We start from the raw sequence: 20,727 nt of genomic DNA on the forward strand, positions 1-20,727 counted from the left end.
TAATATAGCACAGCTTTATCTCCAAATACTACCTTGAGCCCAAAGGTATGCGCATGTGCATTTGGGCTGACAGATTGAATGCTCCTTCCTCCAAGAAGAAAGTGGCATGTAATGGATAGGTGGGTGGAGACGAAGATAGAACTTGCTAGTTTTCTAGCTAGAGGGGAGTATGGAAGAGAATTCAGCCATACGCACTTCCAATTTCAGGTTGAAATGTTGCAGTTCAGCTATAGGTTTGCCAATTAGTTGAGCCCTAGTCTTAAGATCAGACCCATTGAATAGGCCAACTTTGCTGACAGTTATGAACATACAGATTCTATACACTGCCTAAGATTTCCTTGACATCCATCAGATATAAAGGACACAATCAAGTATCTGACTTTAAGAAGATCAGATATACAGCAGCTCTGTATAGGGATGTTTTTAATGTCTGATGTTTTACTGTGGTTTTATAATTTGTTGGAAGCAGCCTAGAGTGGCTGGGGCAACCCAGTTAGATGGGTGGGGTATAAATAATACATTATTATTATTATTATTATTATTATTATTATTATTATTATTATTTATTAATTCTAATGCTTTACACAACTCATTCTGTGTAATTTCATCCTGCTTCTCTAGTAGGAAATGGACACTTGGTTGCAACACCTCAGTACGTGATTCAGTGTTTCTGCTACTCTCCCCTAAAGCTTGCAAGTATTTGGAATAACTGGACCCAGGTCAACAACCCTTCCTCCTTACATTTGCACACACTCCCAATCCAACTGGAGCGGACCCTTCATGCTCTACCTATTAGTATTTAAAGATTAGTGATGCTAAGTACAAACAAAATCGTGATGTATCTTATAAAAGTGTAGCAAAATGCTGGGAGCCTATTTTCCTGGGGAACACTAATATTTTTACGCTATGATGTGTTCTTAATCATTGAGCCACTTAAGTGGAAAGAGAAAGTTCAAGGAAGTAAAGCCAACGTAGATGAGCAGGATTTTGTTTAATGAAAACAGACTGGTAGCAGTACTGGCTTTCAAAATCTGTAGCCAGAAAAACTTAACTTTTAGATGGTTGCACCCCTTATGATCTAACAGTATCATGACCAAGCGCTTTATTGCACTGAAGTCTAAGATATTTTTTAAAATTTTGCTAGCTAATGGCCCTCTTCTCAAGACACCTTTTAAGTCTTCAACGCTTTGTGCAGGTATGAAGGCAGATGGGTATGCTCTTACAGTTTTGATCGGATGGTTCAGTTCTTGTCATCACAGTCTAGGATGATGCGATGTAGTTACACAGGACAAATAAGTTGACATATGCTGGATCACAGCATATGTCAAGAGTGAGCATTATAACTCATTCCATTGACCTGCATATCCCGATGTTGTGGTCTAGAGGAAATCCTTCATAAAGCCTTGGGCTCTCCAGCATTTGTTACTCCTCAGACTCATGAGCTTTTTCAACCGTGATGTCTGCTAGACTAGTCTCTCCTTCAAGGGCCTTGTCATCCTGAGGGGACAGTGCAGGCACCTCCTTTTTAGGAACTATCTCCTCAGTTCTGTCTCCCACGCATTTGAGGTCCTCTTCTTTACTGTCTTCTGGTTCAGAGGCCGACTGCTCTTCACTTGTTAAAGCAGATTCTGCTGCACGTGTTGCCTCTAGAGGAGAAACACAGGGCATGGGAAATGCATATATTGCAATGTGCAGCACTAAATAAATAAATACATACATACATACTTACTCCCACAAGCAACACTGGCTCCTTCATCCCAGAAACTAACGCTAGTATTAGAAGCTATTTTGTAATAACTAATCAAACCAGGAATAGAAGTTAAAATGGCTCAGAGAACAAAATTAACCAAACTATGATTCCATGGGCAGTTTCAGAAAGCAGCTGCTTGTTACAGAGCACAGGCAAGCTCAGCTGTTCCGAAACAGTACGTTGAGTTTAGGGGGCAGGTTGCTGCTAATCCATGAGAATAGGGAGTGCATGTGATGTGCATTTCTATGGCTGCAATCCTAACTCGCATTTAGAGGGAAGAAATCCCCACTTAACTCTGTAGGATGTCCTTCTATAAAGATGTTGTTAGGGGCTCCTTATTGACAGTGCAATCCTAACAGATCTGGAGGAAGAGGAATGAACCTCATTTATCTTTAACCAAAGCCAGCATGGCCAATGCTTTGTTTTTGTTTAGAAAATTAATAACCTGCTTGACAAACAAAATAATCTGATAAGTGTTGCAAGCCCAACATCTGGATTGCCACTGTTCCCCCACCTGTTGTTTAAGAAAACACTGAGTAGTTAGGTGTTGCATGATTATTAGCATTGCTTAGAAAACATCTCTGCTCTAATTTGGCCACAAACATGAAAGCTGTTGCAATGACAATGATGTGTGCCAACCTCTCTTTTGCTTTGCTTCTTGCTGTTTCTTTGCCTTGGCAGCTTCCAACTCCTGCTTCTCGTGGGCTTCCTTTAATGTCTTGCATACTTTCTTGTGTGTAAACCAGTGCATTTTCTGACAGTCTTGATCACAGTAGATCACCTGCAAATGAAACAAGCCATGCCTCAATGCACAAAAAGGATGGGCTTGCATTTGAATCATCCAGGTTGTATAAGGCCACCCATTCATTTCTATATGGAAAACTGGAAATCTAAACCTTGCAAGAGCTGGCTTATTTTAAGAACAACAAATAGTTTGTTTCTGTTGACTTGTGCAACCAGGAACAACTATTTGCTCACTTTCACTTTAGGAGTTCCAAGATTTAGCACCTGAAACATCTATGCTGCTCCTATAAAGGAACAGTCTCCAGATACAGGAACAGTTGAAATCTCTTGCTGGAATCTCAGTCAGTGGTATTTACCTGCAGATTCTTACCATTTTGCATACAGAACATCTTTTGGCTGCACCTTTCCCCCCACATGTCGTACAAAACTCAGCATCCACAAAGCCCACTTGGCCAGTAACTGCTTGTGTCAGTACAGAGAAAGCTGTAGGATCAGATCCCTGGGGGGGAAAGATAAAGACAGTTAAGTCATTGCAAACATACACCCTCCCCCAGCCAATGAGAAGCCTGCAGCTACAACACTAATGCAGATATAGGGGGGGCTGCATATTTTCAATGTACACTTTAGTACTTTTGCACTGCTCTTAAATGCAAGATCTTAGCCCGGCATATGGAGGGAAGCAGGGAAATTATCCTTCCACTCTCCAGAGATTTAACTTTGCAGACCGTTCCAACGTAAAGTATACTGGTGGTGACATTGTTGAGATTATTTGCAAAATGGGAATGAAAATCAATTCAGGGATGCATAAGCTTTGGCTTGTTGCCACTTATGTCTGAGTTTCCTGGCATGCATAGTGTTTTGAGAAGAGAAGAAGAAAGAGGGGATTCCTATTACACTAGACTTTAGAGTGGACAAAGGCACATTGTCTCTTATGCTGCTTCTGCCTCCTCTGAAGCTCAGTGTGGCAGAAGAGGTAAATTCCCCCCCCACCCCAGTCAGGGTTTTGGAAAAGGAAAGATTATGTTTCTGTCTGTATCCTCAGCAGCACATGATACCCCCTCCTTTCCTCTCCTATAAAGCTAAGAAGGGACTCTAGCTCCTGGATTGGGGAATTCAGAGACACTATCAGAATATAAAGGAAACTCATTAAAAAAGATCTTCCATCCTCCGTATGAAATACAGTTCTTCAGAATAACTGCAAATATCAAGTGTACCCATTAAGCTGTATCTTGGGGATTTCAAGTGTTCTGCCAAAGAAAGAGAAGCTATTAAACTAGAGACACTCACAATTTCAACGGGGGCAATGCTTCTCACAAGCTGCTGGAGCAGGGTTGCTTCACAGTAAGGAAATTTTCGAATGCATTCTCGGATGAACTTCTCTTGAAATACTGGGAAACCATCTGCATCTCTGCCTTTTAATAGGCTGGAAAGATTAAAGCAAAAGATGAATGGAAAAAACTCATGCCAATCCTATTGGGCAATCACTTTGCTTTATTTGTAGTTGCCATGCCTGCCTTACGGTGCAATCAACACAAGATAATATCACCAAGGCAACTCTCTGTAAACAAACAATAAACATACATAAAAATGGCAAAAGTAGTTTCTTTCCCAAATATGTTTTATCTTAAACAATAGCAAACACAGTAAATAAAGAGCTCGCTTGTAATATATCAGTGGTTCAGTGCTCATTTCTTCTTTTTCCAAAACAGATTTTATCTTGAACAATTGCAAATGCAGTAATAAAGAGTCCACTTGTGATATAACAGGGCTTCAGTGCTCAACCACTGGTGTCGATTCTGTTGGTTGCAGTGGTCATTGTACCACCACCCTGTTCATTGTTTTACTGTTATTTACGGTGCATCACATAGGCCAAGATTTTAATATTCGAACTACATGCCCACAGCATAATAGAGAAAAATGCTAATGCACAAACTTTCTGTGTGCAACACTTAAAATATGTATCTATATCTTTCAGCTCTGAGATTTCACAATAACATTTCGGCAGTTAAAGATACTCTTGCCCTACAACGAAAGTTGAGGGCAACTGAAATATAGACTTGATTCATGCAACATGGTAAGCTAAACTATGGGCTATTGGGAACATATGAACATGGTTGGAGTAACTGGGCATGAGCGTAAATCACCCCATGGATGAGATAATTGCAGGTGTAAGGCAGCCAAGCCAGCTGCTATGGTAACTCCCCAGTGCCCTGACCATATCTGTGATTAATGCATGTCAGCTTAGCAGTCTCAATCATTTACTCAGTATGTTGGTGTTACTTATCCAGTGTCATGTCTTGAATTGCTGGTTTATTTGGAGCAACGGATATACTTTTTCACTGTATGTATCAATGGCTGCAAAAGCCTACTGCTGTATATACCTATCCCCAGAACTATTTAACTAGGCCTTATCTTCTGCAGCAATAAACCAACTGGATCTTACGCTCCTTCCATGTAGTGACTGGTACTGAGAGCAACTTCCACTGCAGGGTATCTCACCTAAGATTCCTAACAGTCATGTGGGTATCTTGAGAGGACATTGTAGCCGCTTTACTTCTCTCAAGTCCTTTTCGCTGCCACAACATTGCACGGAACTAAACCAAGCTTTGGCTTAGCATATCGTCCAGACCTGAGCTCGTGGTTACACTGTGTCCTCACTAACCACAAGCTATAGCCAAAGCTTGCTTGGCTTCTTGTGCCATGTGAACCAGGTCATAGTGCCTTTTACTTAATTATCCTGTCCATCAGTGTGAATTACTGCAATAATAATAAAAAATGAATTACTGCTGTTACAGCAGAACAGCCTAAAAAGAATCAGCAGCATCCTCAGATCTTTAAACACGATAGCAGATTAAAAGGCCTCAGCAAAGATTAAAAAATAATCTTGGTCTAGCATAAAAGAGACACAGAAGAAGAGCCCAGGGAAGGAGGATCAAGAAGATAGAATGAAGGAGAGATGAGCAGAATCCCTTCCTCATGGGTAGGATATATATATATATATATATATATATATATATATATATATATGCAGGTTTTGGTGTCCTCGGGTGTCTTCCCGTGTAAAAGTTGGGGTGTCTAGGCGACGTTTCGACGAGGTCTCACTCGTCATCTTCAGGCTGGTGCTTTCGGCTTCTTGTTACTGGAACAGAGCGGGATCTCAATGTTTGAGTTCCTATAAATACTGTAGAGGGGGTGTGGTGTCTAGCCTCCAATGTTCTGGGCAGAGAGGAAGTTCCCAGGCTAGTGTGCCTTTTCTTCTTTTGTTCCTTAATTACTTGAGAGATACCTTGAGTGATTTCTTGAGTGATATCCTGAGTACCACTTAGGTGGGTCATTAGGTGTGGATTAGTTGCTAAAGTCTTTGTGTCTTGACCTCTTGAACTTTGTGAAGAGTTTTCCTGAGAAGATGGCTGTATTGCACTTAGTTGTGCTTTGGCTTGGCTTCGTGTATAGGGGCGAGCTGTGGTTTTGTGGCTTGTGTCAGCCAGATCTGTGTAGGGATTGCAGGGGGGTGCAGCATCCGGAGGTGCCACCATGGATTGGCTACTGGATGGTGTCAGTAATTCATCTGTGGAGAGGGTCTGGGTTTGGGTCTGGTGTGGTTGATTGGTGTTGGCGTTCTGTGTGCCTCTGGATCTGGTGTCAGTTTTTGTGGGGAGGGCTAATTTCCAGATGTCTGGCAAGCGGGATGTGTCGTCACGCTTGTTCATGTTGTGAGGGTGTTTCTCTATCTCGATGGCTTCCATGATTATTCTCTTGTGGTGATGTTCCGTGTTAAAGAGCAATTTGGAATCTGCAAAATTAATTTCGTGTCCTGTTTCTTTCATGTGTTGGAAAAGAGAGGAAGTTTTTTCTTCTTTTTTGACGGCATTCTTGTGTTCTGCGATACGTGCATTTATTCGTCTGTTTGTTTGTCCAATGTACGTGGCTGGGCAGACTTTGCAGGGTATTTCATAGATCCCTTGGTTTTCCAACTGGATTTTATCCTTGGGGTTTCTGAGGATATTGGCTATTTTTTGGTTGGTGCAAAAGGCTGTTTTGATATTGTGTTTATGGAGGATTTTGCTAATTTTATCTGTAGTGCCCTTGATATAAGGAAGGAGGGCCATGCCATTGTTTTCTTCTGTGTCGTGGTTTTTGGGGGGTGTTTCCTTTTGGATTAGCTTCGTAATCCTGTTTTGCTGGTATCCATTGGCAATTAACACATTTGAGAGATTCTGTAACTCAGTTGTCAAGTGGTCTTTGTCAGCCAGGCGTTTGGTTCTGGAGATGAGAGTCTTGGCTACGGAGTTTATTTGTGCAGGGTGGTGGATCTATGAAATACCCTGCAAAGTCTGCCCAGCCACGTACATTGGACAAACAAACAGACGAATAAATGCACGTATCGCAGAACACAAGAATGCCGTCAAAAAAGAAGAAAAAACTTCCTCTCTTTTCCAACACATGAAAGAAACAGGACACGAAATTAATTTTGCAGATTCCAAATTGCTCTTTAACACGGAACATCACCACAAGAGAATAATCATGGAAGCCATCGAGATAGAGAAACACCCTCACAACATGAACAAGCGTGACGACACATCCCGCTTGCCAGACATCTGGAAATTAGCCCTCCCCACAAAAACTGACACCAGATCCAGAGGCACACAGAACGCCAACACCAATCAACCACACCAGACCCAAACCCAGACCCTCTCCACAGATGAATTACTGACACCATCCAGTAGCCAGTCCATGGTGGCACCTCCGGATGCTGCACCCCCCTGCAATCCCTACACAGATCTGGCTGACACAAGCCACAAAACCACAGCTCGCCCCTATACACGAAGCCAAGCCAAAGCACAACTAAGTGCAATACAGCCATCTTCTCAGGAAAACTCTTCACAAAGTTCAAGAGGTCAAGACACAAAGACTTTAGCAACTAATCCACACCTAATGACCCACCTAAGTGGTACTCAGGATATCACTCAAGAAATCACTCAAGGTATCTCTCAAGTAATTAAGGAACAAAAGAAGAAAAGGCACACTAGCCTGGGAACTTCCTCTCTGCCCAGAACATTGGAGGCTAGACACCACACCCCCTCTACAGTATTTATAGGAACTCAAACATTGAGATCCCGCTCTGTTCCAGTAACAAGAAGCCGAAAGCACCAGCCTGAAGATGACGAGTGAGACCTCGTCGAAACGTCGCCTAGACACCCCAACTTTTACACGGGAAGACACCCGAGGACACCAAAACCTGCATATATATATATATATATATATATATATCAGAAGGCGGTTGTGTGTGCATCTCAAAAGATGAATATTTTTTTTGTCCCTTTCCTCAAACTAATGGCTTAACCTGTAGATAACTATGGAGAATATTCATCTAGCTGTAGATAGTGTGGGGATTTGAAGGAAACTGAGCAGCAAACCATTCATTTTACCTTTCAAGGTAAGCAGTCTGTCTTTACTTGGCTAGAAATGAACACAAATGCTTTTCTGCATGCATTAAATGTCATTCATGATGGGGATCATACCTTTTGATTAATCCATCCAATTTATCCTCTCGCTCCTTAAGGAAGAGGATGCATTTCTGGAAAATACAGCTAATGTAGTGCATTTTTATTGCCAGTACTTCATTCATTTCTCTCTGCTTCATACACTTCTCGCAAATCAGATCCAGCACTCTGTAGCATTTCTGCATTGCTTCAACTTCTGCTAAGAGAGGGTTTTCTTTCACTAGCAGCACAATCTATAGGAAAAGATTAACAAGAGTTATCTTTCCTGGATAGATGATTTAAAACAGAATCAATAGGTAATTTTTAAGTGCTCATATTAACAGGGCTTCTTGCTCTTTTATCTTCTTAAATAAGCTATATTACCTAAGAAACTTGCCATGCCATAGGTGGATCACATTGGGATTATGACTGACCCATTTTAGTGTCCACAATGCATGCAATACTGATTACAGGAAGTGATAGTCATACAAAATGAATGCATCTTTGATCAAGCAACTGAACATCATAACCCTCTCTTATTTCCAAGGTTCAGGGTGTTAAGTGGCATTGCTTATGTAGCAAAAAACACCTATGTATGGGAGGGAAGTATCAGCAGACTGGGGGGAAACCCCCAAGTTTTGCAGAAGTACCAAAAAATCCCCTAAGCCACAAAACCCACAGGAACCCACAAAACAGCTCAACAAGGACCAAACAAGCCAAGTGGGCCTTGGAATGCTAACAACTGTTACAGATAGGGAATGGAATGGAGTTGTTTGAATTCTGAACTGTAGCAACTCACACAGCTATTTTTTGTTGAAGGTCTCACTTGTAGCTTCCAGCTACAAGCATCAGGCCCTTTCTGAAACTACAGGGTTTCACAGAAACTGATAACAGAGATGAGTTTCACACAAGTAGATTTCAGCTCTTCTTTTGCATGCAAGTCCTTATAAGATGCTGTCTTGCTTCTGCTAAATCACTGGTCTTTAACTAGTGTGTTGATTCACACTACTATGTTGTGACCTAGTCTAAGGTGGGTCATAGCAGCAACATTACCATTGTACAGATATATGATTAAGAAATCGGCTCCCAAATGTCTGTTTGGGTTAAAAGTAGGTCCTGGATCTCAAAAAGTTGAAGACTACTATGCTAGTCTTAAGGTGTATATACTTGAGTACAATGATCTTCAGTGTGCTAACCTTTGAGTGTTTCATGTTGGGGACTATTTTACAATAAATATCTCCCCATTTGAGAATGAGGTACTAAAGCCCCTATGAGCAGGCCAGGACTATGGAGTATCAAGAAGAAGCTCAGAATCATAAATTAGCTGCTGGCCAAATTTTGCCACCCAACTTCATAGGCCAAATATTTTTTCTTAGAGGACCGACCTCAGCAAGGTTGGCAGTTATTTGACAAGTATGCCTGAAGGATAAGCCAAAAATATGAACACTTTACCTTAACAGGATGCAAATTGGTAGTTGTAATGATCTTGTGCAGAGGTCCAGCTAACTTGACTGGCAGTTTGGGTTCTTTGTCAAGTCCTTGTGGTTTTGTATAGTAATCCAACCTTTCTCGAGGAAAGAAGTTGTTGATAACAGTGACACAGTCATGTTGACCTAAAAAGAGAACGGTGCATCTTTTATGAAGAACAATTATTTCACACATGGAGCACAAATCACAGAGGTTGTTCACCATTTAGAGTAAGTACTATACTCATAAACCACTGTGGAACTAAATAGAAATAGCTTCACACAGAGGCAATATTTCAAGGCTCAAGGCCTATATGTAATATGAAGTTTACAGAACGAAACTAACTCACCTATTCAGAGAACTTAGGATCTGATGGGCAAAGCAGCTTTTAAGACACATTATGAAACAGTTCTAAAGTTATTCCCACTTTTTATAAGTTTGTTTTAGTTCACTGCACGAACTAAATCTAAAAATGGTGCTGCTAACCAGTCAAAAATTTAATTCTTCTGTAAGATATGACATTACATGACATTTCAAAGCAGCTCATATGAGATTGCATGATTGACGCTGGCTCACCTTTCAGCCAGCGGTAGAATGCTTAGTGATTATGCCTCGTTAATAGGGTTTTTTTTATTTTAGAAACAATGATTGCAAAGCTTCCAATGCAGACTGGCAATTACAGTGACTGAATCTCTGACTAAGTACTGACTGCTCAGATGTAGTGGATGTGATATGTGGGTGTAATTTTCCCCAAGTTGTAAGCAGATTCCTGCAATAAAGTGGTAAGTCTTTTGACTGGATCCACTACTCTCCTTGTCTCACAATCCTCTTTGTGTCTGGTTTTTGTTTTTTTCCTGTAATCATCAAAAGACTTGACTTTAGAACACTTAAAAAAAAAAATGGGGTAAAAGGTCTCTCCTCACCAATCCTTCCAACCCCTTTGCCAGGAAAAACAAACAAAAATATTTTCTTCTTCTTCATAGTCTATCCTTAAAAGGAAATACAGCTCAAAGAGCACCACCATTTATTTATTTATTTAAATATATATTTACATACAGTTATCAGCTCACGGAGGCTACTCCTATCTAGCAAACTCCTCCCTGCTGCTAGTTAAAATCTTTCTTCTCAAAGAAAAGGGGAAGTCAGCAAGGGGAATGACAGGGAAGGCTGGCCACAAATGGAGCTAAACCCATTTTTGAGCTGGACTCAGATTTTTAAAGAAAATCAGATGGTTGAGTTTGAAATAGAGCAGATTTCTTTCCTAATTAGGAATTCAAAATTCCCCCCTCCTGCAGTCAACTAATGTTAGAGAGCAATTTGAGAAAAGCAGCAATTACCCAATGAATATTTTTTAAATGTCTTCCCCTTGAGTTAGTTAAGAACCTGGTACTGAGCACTCCGTTGCCAATAAACATTAAGTCAAATCAATCTCCATCTTCTCAGAGCCTTAATGGAGGGGTGGGGAACCTGCAGCAATCCACTTGTTGTTGGGCTGTATCTTCCATCTGCCCCAGGCAGCACAGCCAATAGTCAGGGATGATGGAGTCAAAATCCAGCAACAGTTGGAAGGTCACAGGTTTCCCGCCCTGGACTTCATGAAGGGTAATTCAAAATGGCCGCTCCATTTACCCACAAAGGCAGCCATCTGTGCAGCTGTCCTTCCCACTGAGTTCACGACATCTGTGTCTGCTCCAGCCTCCAACATCATCCACGTAATTTCCTTGTTGCCTAAACACGGAAGAGAACAGCTTTCATTTAGATTTCTCATAATGAGTCTGTATAAAAGTTTCAGCCATATAAGGTTTTCTGGTGGGTCTCCCCGCCCCCAGACATTAAAACATTTAATCCCTCGTAAATCTTCAGTTTAAGGCATTTAGAAAATGGGGAGCTGCTTTATACGGAGTCAGACAAGTGCTTCATCTGGCTGAGATGAATACTGTCCACACAGACCGGCAGCAGCTCTTCCAAGTTTCCAGACACAGGTCTTTCTCAGCCCTATCTGGAGACACCACAGATTGAGCCTGGGTCTTTCTGCAAGTGAAGAAGGTGCTTTTCCACAGAGCTACAGTCCTTATTCATCCCCAGTAGCTGGAAATGAAGATGCCATTTGCTTTCTCAAGGTTTCACCCAACCCTCTGTCTTGCCAGTATGAATAGATTCTGCACCAAGGCCTGATGGCTGCACTAGCCTTCCCCAGTGGCATCACTTTCTGCTGTCATCTAATCCATCTTTGGAAATTGCTATTTTTTTTTTTTTTGCAGTAGGGAGTTCCATAGCTTAGCTTTCCATGAGCTAAGTTCATACATGTGCTCTGGAAGTATTATGACTCAGCCTCCTGATTTTAGGGAGAATTTTCTAACCCAGAGGCTCTGGGTGAAGAGCACATTATTTCATATTTCCCCTTTCCACCCACTGATGCCTCTCAAACTACTTTTTGCACATATCTCCTCCTCTCCTCCATGGTCCTTTCACATTTTCTTCTTCCTCCCATAACGACTTTCCTCTCTTATCTCCTTCCTTCCTTTCCCTCATGTTATTTTAATAATTCCTACTGGCATTTCCTTTCACGTTCTTATTCCTTCAACACTTTCACCGCCTCTTTCCCCTCAGAGGAGAGAGGCCTTCTTACTCCCACAATCTGATATATGCATTCACAAATATTGTTTGCTGTTCATGCTTCTACCTTTTGCTAGAGAAAGAGATATTTTATAGACCCTGAAATCTAAACCATATTTTTTAAAATAAATATGTTACCCTTTAACGGTGTATTCCAGCTAAGCCCAAGAACAACACCTGGATGGCTGATGTTTAATTTTATTGGTTTAAGGAACAAAGAAAAAGCCTGACAATTAATATGCACACACAATATAAATACTGTACTCTGCTATACCTGTAACACCTTAAATGGCTCAAGGACCACCTCTCTCCATATGAACTGACCCGGACCCTGCAATCACCATCTGAGGCCCTTCTTCAAGTGCCTCCTCCATGAGAGGTCCAGAGGGTGAAAGATATCCAAGAGCAAAGCTGGGTCCTCAGAGTTGTCTGATTAGCTATTAATTCTATCCCAATTTTCCAGTAAAAGACTATCAGTGGCTTACAATAAAAACAGTATTTGGTTAAGAAAAGAATAGCAATCTTGCCTATAAAGTAGATGTAGACCTTACCTCTAACACATCATCCTTTAACAAAAGATATAAAATCTGCCTACACAAAGACATGAAGGAATCCTTTATCTGCACGAAGAAGCAGATGTAATTAACAACGGGGAAAACCTCATAGATACCTGAGAGCCCAGCAAACATCAGAGCCGTATATCCGTGTTCATGTTCATTGCAGTTAACATCAGCCCCATGCCACAACAACAGTTTGCACACCTCAACTTTCCCTTTGTATGCCGCATGCATCAGAGGAGTCATGCCATGCTATGGAAAGAAGAAATAAATACAGGACCTTCAAATATATCTGTTTGTTCTTCTCCAGTAGTATTTAAACACAAGCAAGCTACGCTTCCAAAATGAAAAGATAGCACTCCAAATACAGTATAGCTCAGGGGTCAGAAAACGTTTTCACCAGGGGGCCAGTCCATTGTCCCTCAGACTTTGTGGGGGGCCGGACTATATTTTGAAGGGGGGGAGAACAAATTCCTATGCTCCACAAATACCCCAGAGATGCATTTTAAATCAAAAGACACATTCTACTCATGTAAAAACACGCTGACTCCTGGACTGTCTGTGGGCCGGATTTAGAAGGCGATTGGGCCAGATCCGGCCCCCAGGCCTTAGTTTGCCTACCCGTGGTATAGCCTTTTTGATGTTCACTTTGCTACATTTGAATACTCTTTAACTATATATTCTTTCAACAAAATCCAGCTTTTAGAAAACCAACTACATCTCCAATTTAGCAGAGGATACCTTTGTACAAATCCAGCTTCAATGTAAGCTACTAATGAGAAGGAAACTTCAGCTACCATTGCATGCCTTTCTATGTGGGCAACTGCAATTCTTCCCCACCCCGCACACCCATCAATACTTATAAAAATTATACTAATGACTATATTTATGAAAAGCTTTTCAGTTTTGCTTTTGGAGTAGCTAGTATGACTTGGTGTATCAGCAAATAATAGAGCCCCCTTGTACTGGAGATAGGAGCAATTAAATTGCAAAGCATTGATAATAAATATTTCTTTAGATTTTTAAAGGGGGGGTAGAATGAACACTGAAGCGTTTAAGCTTTTAATTCCTAGGCAACTATTCTAATAATAATCTGAAGTATTAATAAAAGTATTAGTAAGATATATTTTTTTAAAGTGCACATCAGTTGCTTTCACACAATTAACAACATGTCTAATTTGGTGGGAAACCACACAATTCTCTGAGAAGAGTAACAGCTGCAAGCAGGGAGACCTGCAAAGGACCTCTTTATATTTGAGTTTGCAGTATGGCAATTTATATAATAGGCAAGTTTTATATTTGGGAAGCCATGTGGGAGAGATGGATCATTACCAGTTTTGGGTAGTTTCTTTAGCTGCAGGCACTGGTGAAAAACCTGTCATTTTAAGCAGCAGTTCACACACACTCTATGTTATGAATCATACATTTGTTAAGCCAGAAATGAACAGTGGCATTTAGGACCTCTGCCTTCCATTGTTTCTCATTTCCAGCAGCAACCTTTGCTTTGAGTTCTTTTCTAAAGAGATTAAAATGCTTAAATTCAGGGAGACTTGTTCAAATTATACACATGAGTCTTCCGAATGCTGAAAATATATTTCAAATGGTGGGATGAAATTTTGCGCATTAAGGAGCAATGAGGTATTTGTACAGACCACCTGTACAGGAAACCAACTCTAGAGTGGTGCCCTTTTTCCTGCCTTAATCTGCTCCCTACGAATTGATAATGAGGATTACAAAAAAGATAACCACCTGGCCTCAGAGCTATATAGGAGAGCCAACTCACACATTATGCAGCACTTCTGGAAAACATTTCAAAAATAATCTCAGAAGTGGAGGAAAAAGCCAAGTAACTGGAAGACGGAACATGATGCTATACAAACAACATGTAGACAACCAATATGAAGAAACCACAAAGTGAGTGCCTCATCATGTCATGTAAATATAGTGAGCTGGATTCAGATGAAGAGGAATAAAACCATCCCTGCCGGCAGACTTGAAATCAAAAGTCACATGGAAGAGGGAACAAGCTCTTTTTCTCCTGCTACAGAGGGTAGAATATGAACCAAGGGCTTCAAGTTATAAGAAAGGAGATCCTGGCTAAACATTAGGGGGGGAAACTTTCTGACCATAAGAGCTGTTTGACAGTGGAACAGGCTCCCTGAGTTGTGGGAGAGGTTTTAATGCAGAGGTTGCATGGCTATTTGTCATGGATGCTTTAGCTGAGATTCCTGCATTGCAGGGGGTTGGACTAGATCAGTGTTTCCCAACCTTGGGCCTCCAGATGTTTTTGGCCTACAACTCCCATCATCCCTAGCTAGCAAGACCAGTGGTCAGGGATGATGGGAATTGTAGTTCAAAAACAGCTGGAGGCCCAAGGTTGGGAAACACTGGACTAGATGACCCTTGGGGGTCCCTTTCAACTCTATAGTTCTATGAAAATGACATGACACAAAAGAGGAAAGGGGGATAAAGAAGTTGAGAACAAGCTAACTTGTTCAACAGTTCTTAAAGTGTCGTAGTAGTAGTTCTTATAAAGATCACCAGGAATGGAAACAGTTCAGAGAGAGAACCAAATGGCCTCCTTCCCATCCCTGCCCCTGCTGGAGCCTGATGGAATGGATGCTGCCCAGTGGTGGTTGATGGAGGAAGGGGCCTGATAAATGGGGTTTACAAGATCCCACTGAAAACAGTGGGACAAGTTAGTCACAAATCCCACTGATTTATATGGAAACAACTACATGAATCCGGATCCATTCAACTTCTCTATTCATTCACTGCAGTTATTTAATACAGTGGTACCTCGGGTTAATTACTTAATTCATTCTGGAAGTCCGTTCTTAATCTGAAACTGTTCTTAACCTGAGGTACAACTTTAGCTAATGGGGCCTCCCCCTGCTGCCGCACGATTTCCGTTCTCATCCTGAAGCTAAGTTCTTAACCCGAGGTACTATTTCTGGGTCAGAGGAGTCTGTAACCTGAAGCGTCTGTAACCCGAGGTACCACTGTAGTTGCTTTTGGGGGGCCAAGCCTTCACAAAGCAACATATAGGGGGTAGGGGTGGGATGACAACAGAACTGCAGGGAAAGTATGAAGCATTGAGTGAATACAAGCAAATAGAGGCAAGGGGTATAATGAGATCACCAAGATTCACTTAAGGCAAGGCAATAAATAGAAAAATGTAAGTTTGAAAGGCCTTTCTTGAATAATGCTCTCCCTCACGCATTAAAATGCAGCTCTTATTTTCCTCATTTATGTCTATAGAAACATTCCTATGGTCCTTTTCTGATTCATCTGAAGGACATTCAATACTGAGTCCAGAATGGATCCACATGCCCCATCCCATGACAACGTTACAGGGATCAAATGCAGCAACTGCCCCACTTACAGTACATTAGATATACTGCGCCCCCTCTCGACAGGGCAACATTTCCCACTGCATATTAAACAGACCAGCAGCTTTGCAGAGTATTTCCCTCTAAACTAGAGAAAGGATATTCCACAAGGGACTCACTGTGGAACCTGTCTGGTTATGAAACTGAATACTTTTTTTTCCAGGTACTGCATTAAGTGGTGATGAAGCAGGTTTTCTGGATGATATGGGAAACACTTTCCTAGGAAAATTCTACAGCTGAACAGCTCCTGCCAAGATGAAATATTTCACTAAAAAAATCAAATCAAATCAAAAACCTACAGGGACAACAGTCAAAATCCAGCATGATATGAGGCAGACTTAACCCATTGACTCTGCACTGGATTCCGGCCATTTTGCAAGAAGTTAGTTGCAAAAGCACAAAATGTGTTATGGTATATATTCCCATGAGGAAGTTGATCTGAAAATACACTGTACGCTTTTTCCCACAGTAACACTTTTGATAGACTCACCTTTGACCCTTCCCCCTGCCTGCAAAAAAAAGTTAAACAGAAACAGCCTTTTGCAACTACATTTTGAAAACAGCCCACTATGTTTGTGAAATATTCAGTTATGTAATATGTTGCTTTCACCCCTCAATCCATCATAAGGCCTTGGGAAAGTTGAGGTTTCAAATATGTAATCTCAGAAGATGATAACTAAATCTGACATTAACAAAAGTTCAGGTCGCTTTTCTATCAGAAATAGAGGATTTCTTATTTTTTTTAAAAAGCATGAGCTTACTTTGAAAAATCAAATAGGATAATTCAGGTCCAAAAAAATCTGCATATTATACCTCTGTTCAGGCATATTACACTAGTTCATTTTTAGCAGGGAACACTGAATACTTGCTTGACCGTAATCATTTTCCAGTATACTCAAGGGATACTTTCTGATTCCAGTATGTTAAACAGGTTTCCTTGATAAGTATTATTTTGCTTATAGAAATCTGCCAGCCTTTGAATTCCCAATGTTTCTTTAATTTGACTCTACCCAATCTAGACACATATTTTGAGTCAAGTCTTTTACCTCATCCAAACAATTCACACGGACATTCTTGCTGCCAAGCAGTCGTGCAGCTTCTTCAGGGCTTCCTAAGGGAGAGGAAGAGTTTGTGAAGTCTACTGTTAAACAGAAAATCAATACAGTGAATCTAATAATTTGTTACATTTGTATCCCATGCTTCCTCCAATGAGACCATGGTAACGTATGTAGCTCTTATCTCTTCCTCCCCTTATTACCTTTTGAGACAAGCTAGGCTGAGAAATCATGACTGACCCAAGCCCATCCAGTAAATCTCAGGGCTGAATGAGGATTTCAGCCTGAACTCCTCATTACGAATCATGGAATCATAAAATTCTGCCATGATGAAGTATGAAGCACCTGTCAAACATTTGCCCTACCACACATATTGTAACAACAAATCGACACTTTCATCAAATTATTTTCAGAATGGGGGTTATTGTTTTTATTTGTTACTACATTATGGTTTTTTGGTGTTTTTATATTGTAAACTGCCCTGTGATCCTCGGATGAAGTGCGGTATGGAAATTTAATGAATAAATAACAAACAAAAACAAACATTTATTCTATTCACATGCAATGCTAAGGTAAAGTATGGCTTAGTGCAGGCATAGGCAAACTCGGACCTCCAGATGTTTTGGGGCTACAACTCCCATGATCCCTAGCTAACAGGACCAGTGGTCAGTGATGATGGGAATTGTAGTCCCAAAACATCTGGAGGGCAGTGTTTGCCTATGCACGGCTTAGTGTAAATGTGTGGGTTCTTAGAGAGGTTATTAGGGTGCAATGTTTTTGTTTGTTTACTATGTTAGGTATTTATGTGTTTATAGTAAACCGTCCTGTGAGCCTCAGATGAAGAGTAGAATGGAAATTTATAATAATAATGATGATGATGGTGGTGGTGATGATGCTACTTTGCTTGTCCTCTGGTCCTGCTGCTGCCCTGCTGCCATGAGCTAAACCGTGATTTAGTTTAGCATGCCATCCAACCATGGGTTTGTGGTTTGTCCCACTCCAGACAAACCATGAGTTATGAAACCAAAAACAAAACATGGCTGCAGTTTGCAAAATGCAATGGCTGAAACAGTGGCGTAGCGTGGGTTGTCAGCACCCGGGGCAAGGCAAGTAATTTGTGCCCCCTAACCTGTGGATTTGCGCCCCCTAACCCTAACCCCCAGATGTTGCGGCTGGTGCGGCCGGGCCCCCCCCCTGCACCCCCCCACGCTACGCCACTGGGCTGAAATCTCTGCTCTGGGAACCCTCTTTTCTGTGCTACGCCACAGTTTGACTAGCGCTATGTGTAAAGAATCTCAATAGCTACTTCCGTATGCAGAAAAGAAAACATTACATTGTTCCCCTGCTAGTGATTCCCAGAAGCTGACATTCAAGAAGCATTGCAAAAAGGCAAGGCATCATTTCCATGAATAGATAAAGCACTATGACCGAATAAAGTAGCATTCAACTAAATCTATCACATGCAGTTTTGTGTGCATCATGTGGCTGCCTCCATCCCCAGTACCAGCAACTTGAAGGTGGCATGAGTGGCGGCTCTCACACTAAGTTAGTTATGATAACAGGCTCTGAAGTCACATGACCTTTACAATACAAAGATCACATCCAAAGGAAACAACAACCTGCCAACAACTTGGAAGTTTTGGTGCCAACACCTCAACCATTAGTAAACAAAACAACCACCTCCGAAATAAGGGGGTAATCTGAAAGGCATATTTCCTCCATCTGCCAGTTAACACTTTTATAGAAGAATCATGTACTCCAGCAAAGGAAGGAAAATAACTTTCCATGTCCTGCTTCTGCTGCAACAAAAGTGCTGCTTAGGAGCAGCTGCTGACAAGGTCTGCCATACCTCTGGAATAGTATGACAGCTAGCAAAGTGTTGATTTTTACACCAGTCACTGCAGTCTGCCTTACTCCTCTCTGCACTCCACAGCGAGACTTTCCTTGAATGCAACTACTGAGTACACACAGTGAATTTAAAGTAACCCCCTAACTTATAATTCCCAACACCCGTAAACTCCAGTTCACAAGATTCTTGGGTGGGTGGGTGTGCTAGAAATGTGTGGTATGTAGGTAGAGCTCACTCAAACATAAGACTCACCAGATGACCTTGACCCAGGCCATAGGAGCCAACTCTTAAGGGCTGAAGTCCCTTTGCCCCCCCTCCAATAAAATATTTGAGGAGGCTGCCCCCCATGGGCATTGCCATTCAAATGTTGTGTGTATGCCATGTCTTGTGACTGATCATGCGGAGCTTACCTGGCCCCTCCAATATTTTATTCAGGTTGGCACCTTGGCCCAGTCCGTCTCCCTAGCCCTACCTTGCAGGTTGGTTGTGAAAATAAAATGGGGGGGGGGAGGGGGAGGAGATCAGGAGAAAGAAACATGTTGAATCATATGAACTCCTTGGAAGAAGGGGTAAATGGGATAAAAAGAAACAGAGTCCCTTGTCTCACTACTGCAGCCCTGTTTAGGGAAGTTTTTAAATGTTTGATCATTTATCATGTTTTCAGTGTTCTTTTGGAAGCCACCCAGAGTGGCTGGGGAAACCCAGCCAGGTGGGCAGGGTGTAGATAAATAAATTATATATGTGTGTGTGTGTGTGTGTGTGTGTTTTCCATTTAATATTATACAACATTCACATCATCTTTATCCACTATCCCGCCCTGGCTCTTAGAGCCTATCGACCTCCTCTCCTCCCGCCTCATGGCTTTCAAAATTAACCTTTATATCATTGCCATTTACATGTTTCTCAATTCTAATTACACTCATTACAGAATGACTCAAAATTTAAATAAATATAGAAAGATAGAAAATTTCTCATTGCAAGCCTTCAGAAGACTATTATTATTATTATTATTATTGCTTATTTTGCAAGAAAATATGCACGATCTGATAAAAAAAGCAGCCGGCGTGCAACAGTCACAGGGAGCAGTGCCCAGTCAAAGCACAGGAGAGAAGGCGAGGAAGCAAAAACCTAAGGAAAAAGCCCCCTCCAGAAGCAACCTCCTTGCGCAATTAGCGCGGGCCCGACGCGCAAGGCCCGGTCGCACCGACTCAAAAGGCAGCCGACACGCGTCACTCCGCCTCTCGGCTCGGCCTGGAGCCAGACTTCCCTTGCCCGCCTTACCTTTCCCAATCACTCCCAGCAACTCCTTTTCCTCCTCGCTCAAGTCCCCTCTCTTCAGAGACGCCATAGCTCGCTGGCTGTCTTAGTTCTTCCTCTCTCTCTCTCAGCCACGCGCATGCACCTCCCCCCCCCCCCGCCGCCCTCCTCCTCCTTCTTCCACTGAGGAGAAAAATGAGGGCAGCCCCCGCTGCTCCGCCAGAACAGAAGGAACCTCGGCGCGCTCCCCCTGCCGCGCTTCGGCCAGCGGATATCCCCCCTCTACGCCCGCGCCAGGATCCCCGCCGCTCGCGACATTGTAACTTCCTCTCCCGGAGCTGTCGTGAGAAACAAGGGGGGGGGGTTTAAACCACTCGCTCAAAAGACAGGGGGGTGTATAGAATAAGGAAACAAAGCGACGCTCGCTCCCAGTTAGCATCTCAGCCTGGGAGGGGGGGCGAAGGAGTCGGCTTGGACGGTGCCTAAAGAGGAACGCGTCTAGACAGGAGAGTGCCCAACTGGACATGCACAATTTCCTTTATTTTTATTCCCCCCCC

The 20,727-nt window shown here is 42.0% G+C and overlaps 1 protein-coding gene across 1 annotated transcript; it reads right to left on the reverse strand.

The window, feature by feature from the left end:
• Window positions 1-972: 972 nt before the first annotated feature.
• Window positions 973-20,516, reverse strand: ANKMY2 (ankyrin repeat and MYND domain containing 2). Its single transcript, XM_083705368.1, has 10 exons — window positions 20,195-20,516; window positions 17,056-17,120; window positions 12,731-12,869; window positions 11,074-11,172; window positions 9,430-9,590; window positions 8,017-8,231; window positions 3,782-3,917; window positions 2,865-2,993; window positions 2,390-2,531; window positions 973-1,646 (listed from the first exon to the last, which is right to left on the reverse strand). The coding sequence occupies exons 1-10, from the start codon at window positions 20,259-20,261 to the stop codon at window positions 1,423-1,425; spliced, it is 1,377 nt and encodes a 458-aa protein (XP_083561494.1). The 5' UTR covers window positions 20,262-20,516; the 3' UTR covers window positions 973-1,422.
• Window positions 20,517-20,727: the final 211 nt, after the last annotated feature.

This window comes from Podarcis gaigeae, assembly GCF_964106915.1.
Source record: "Podarcis gaigeae genome assembly, chromosome: 12".
Classification (NCBI taxonomy): Eukaryota; Metazoa; Chordata; class Lepidosauria; order Squamata; family Lacertidae; genus Podarcis; species Podarcis gaigeae.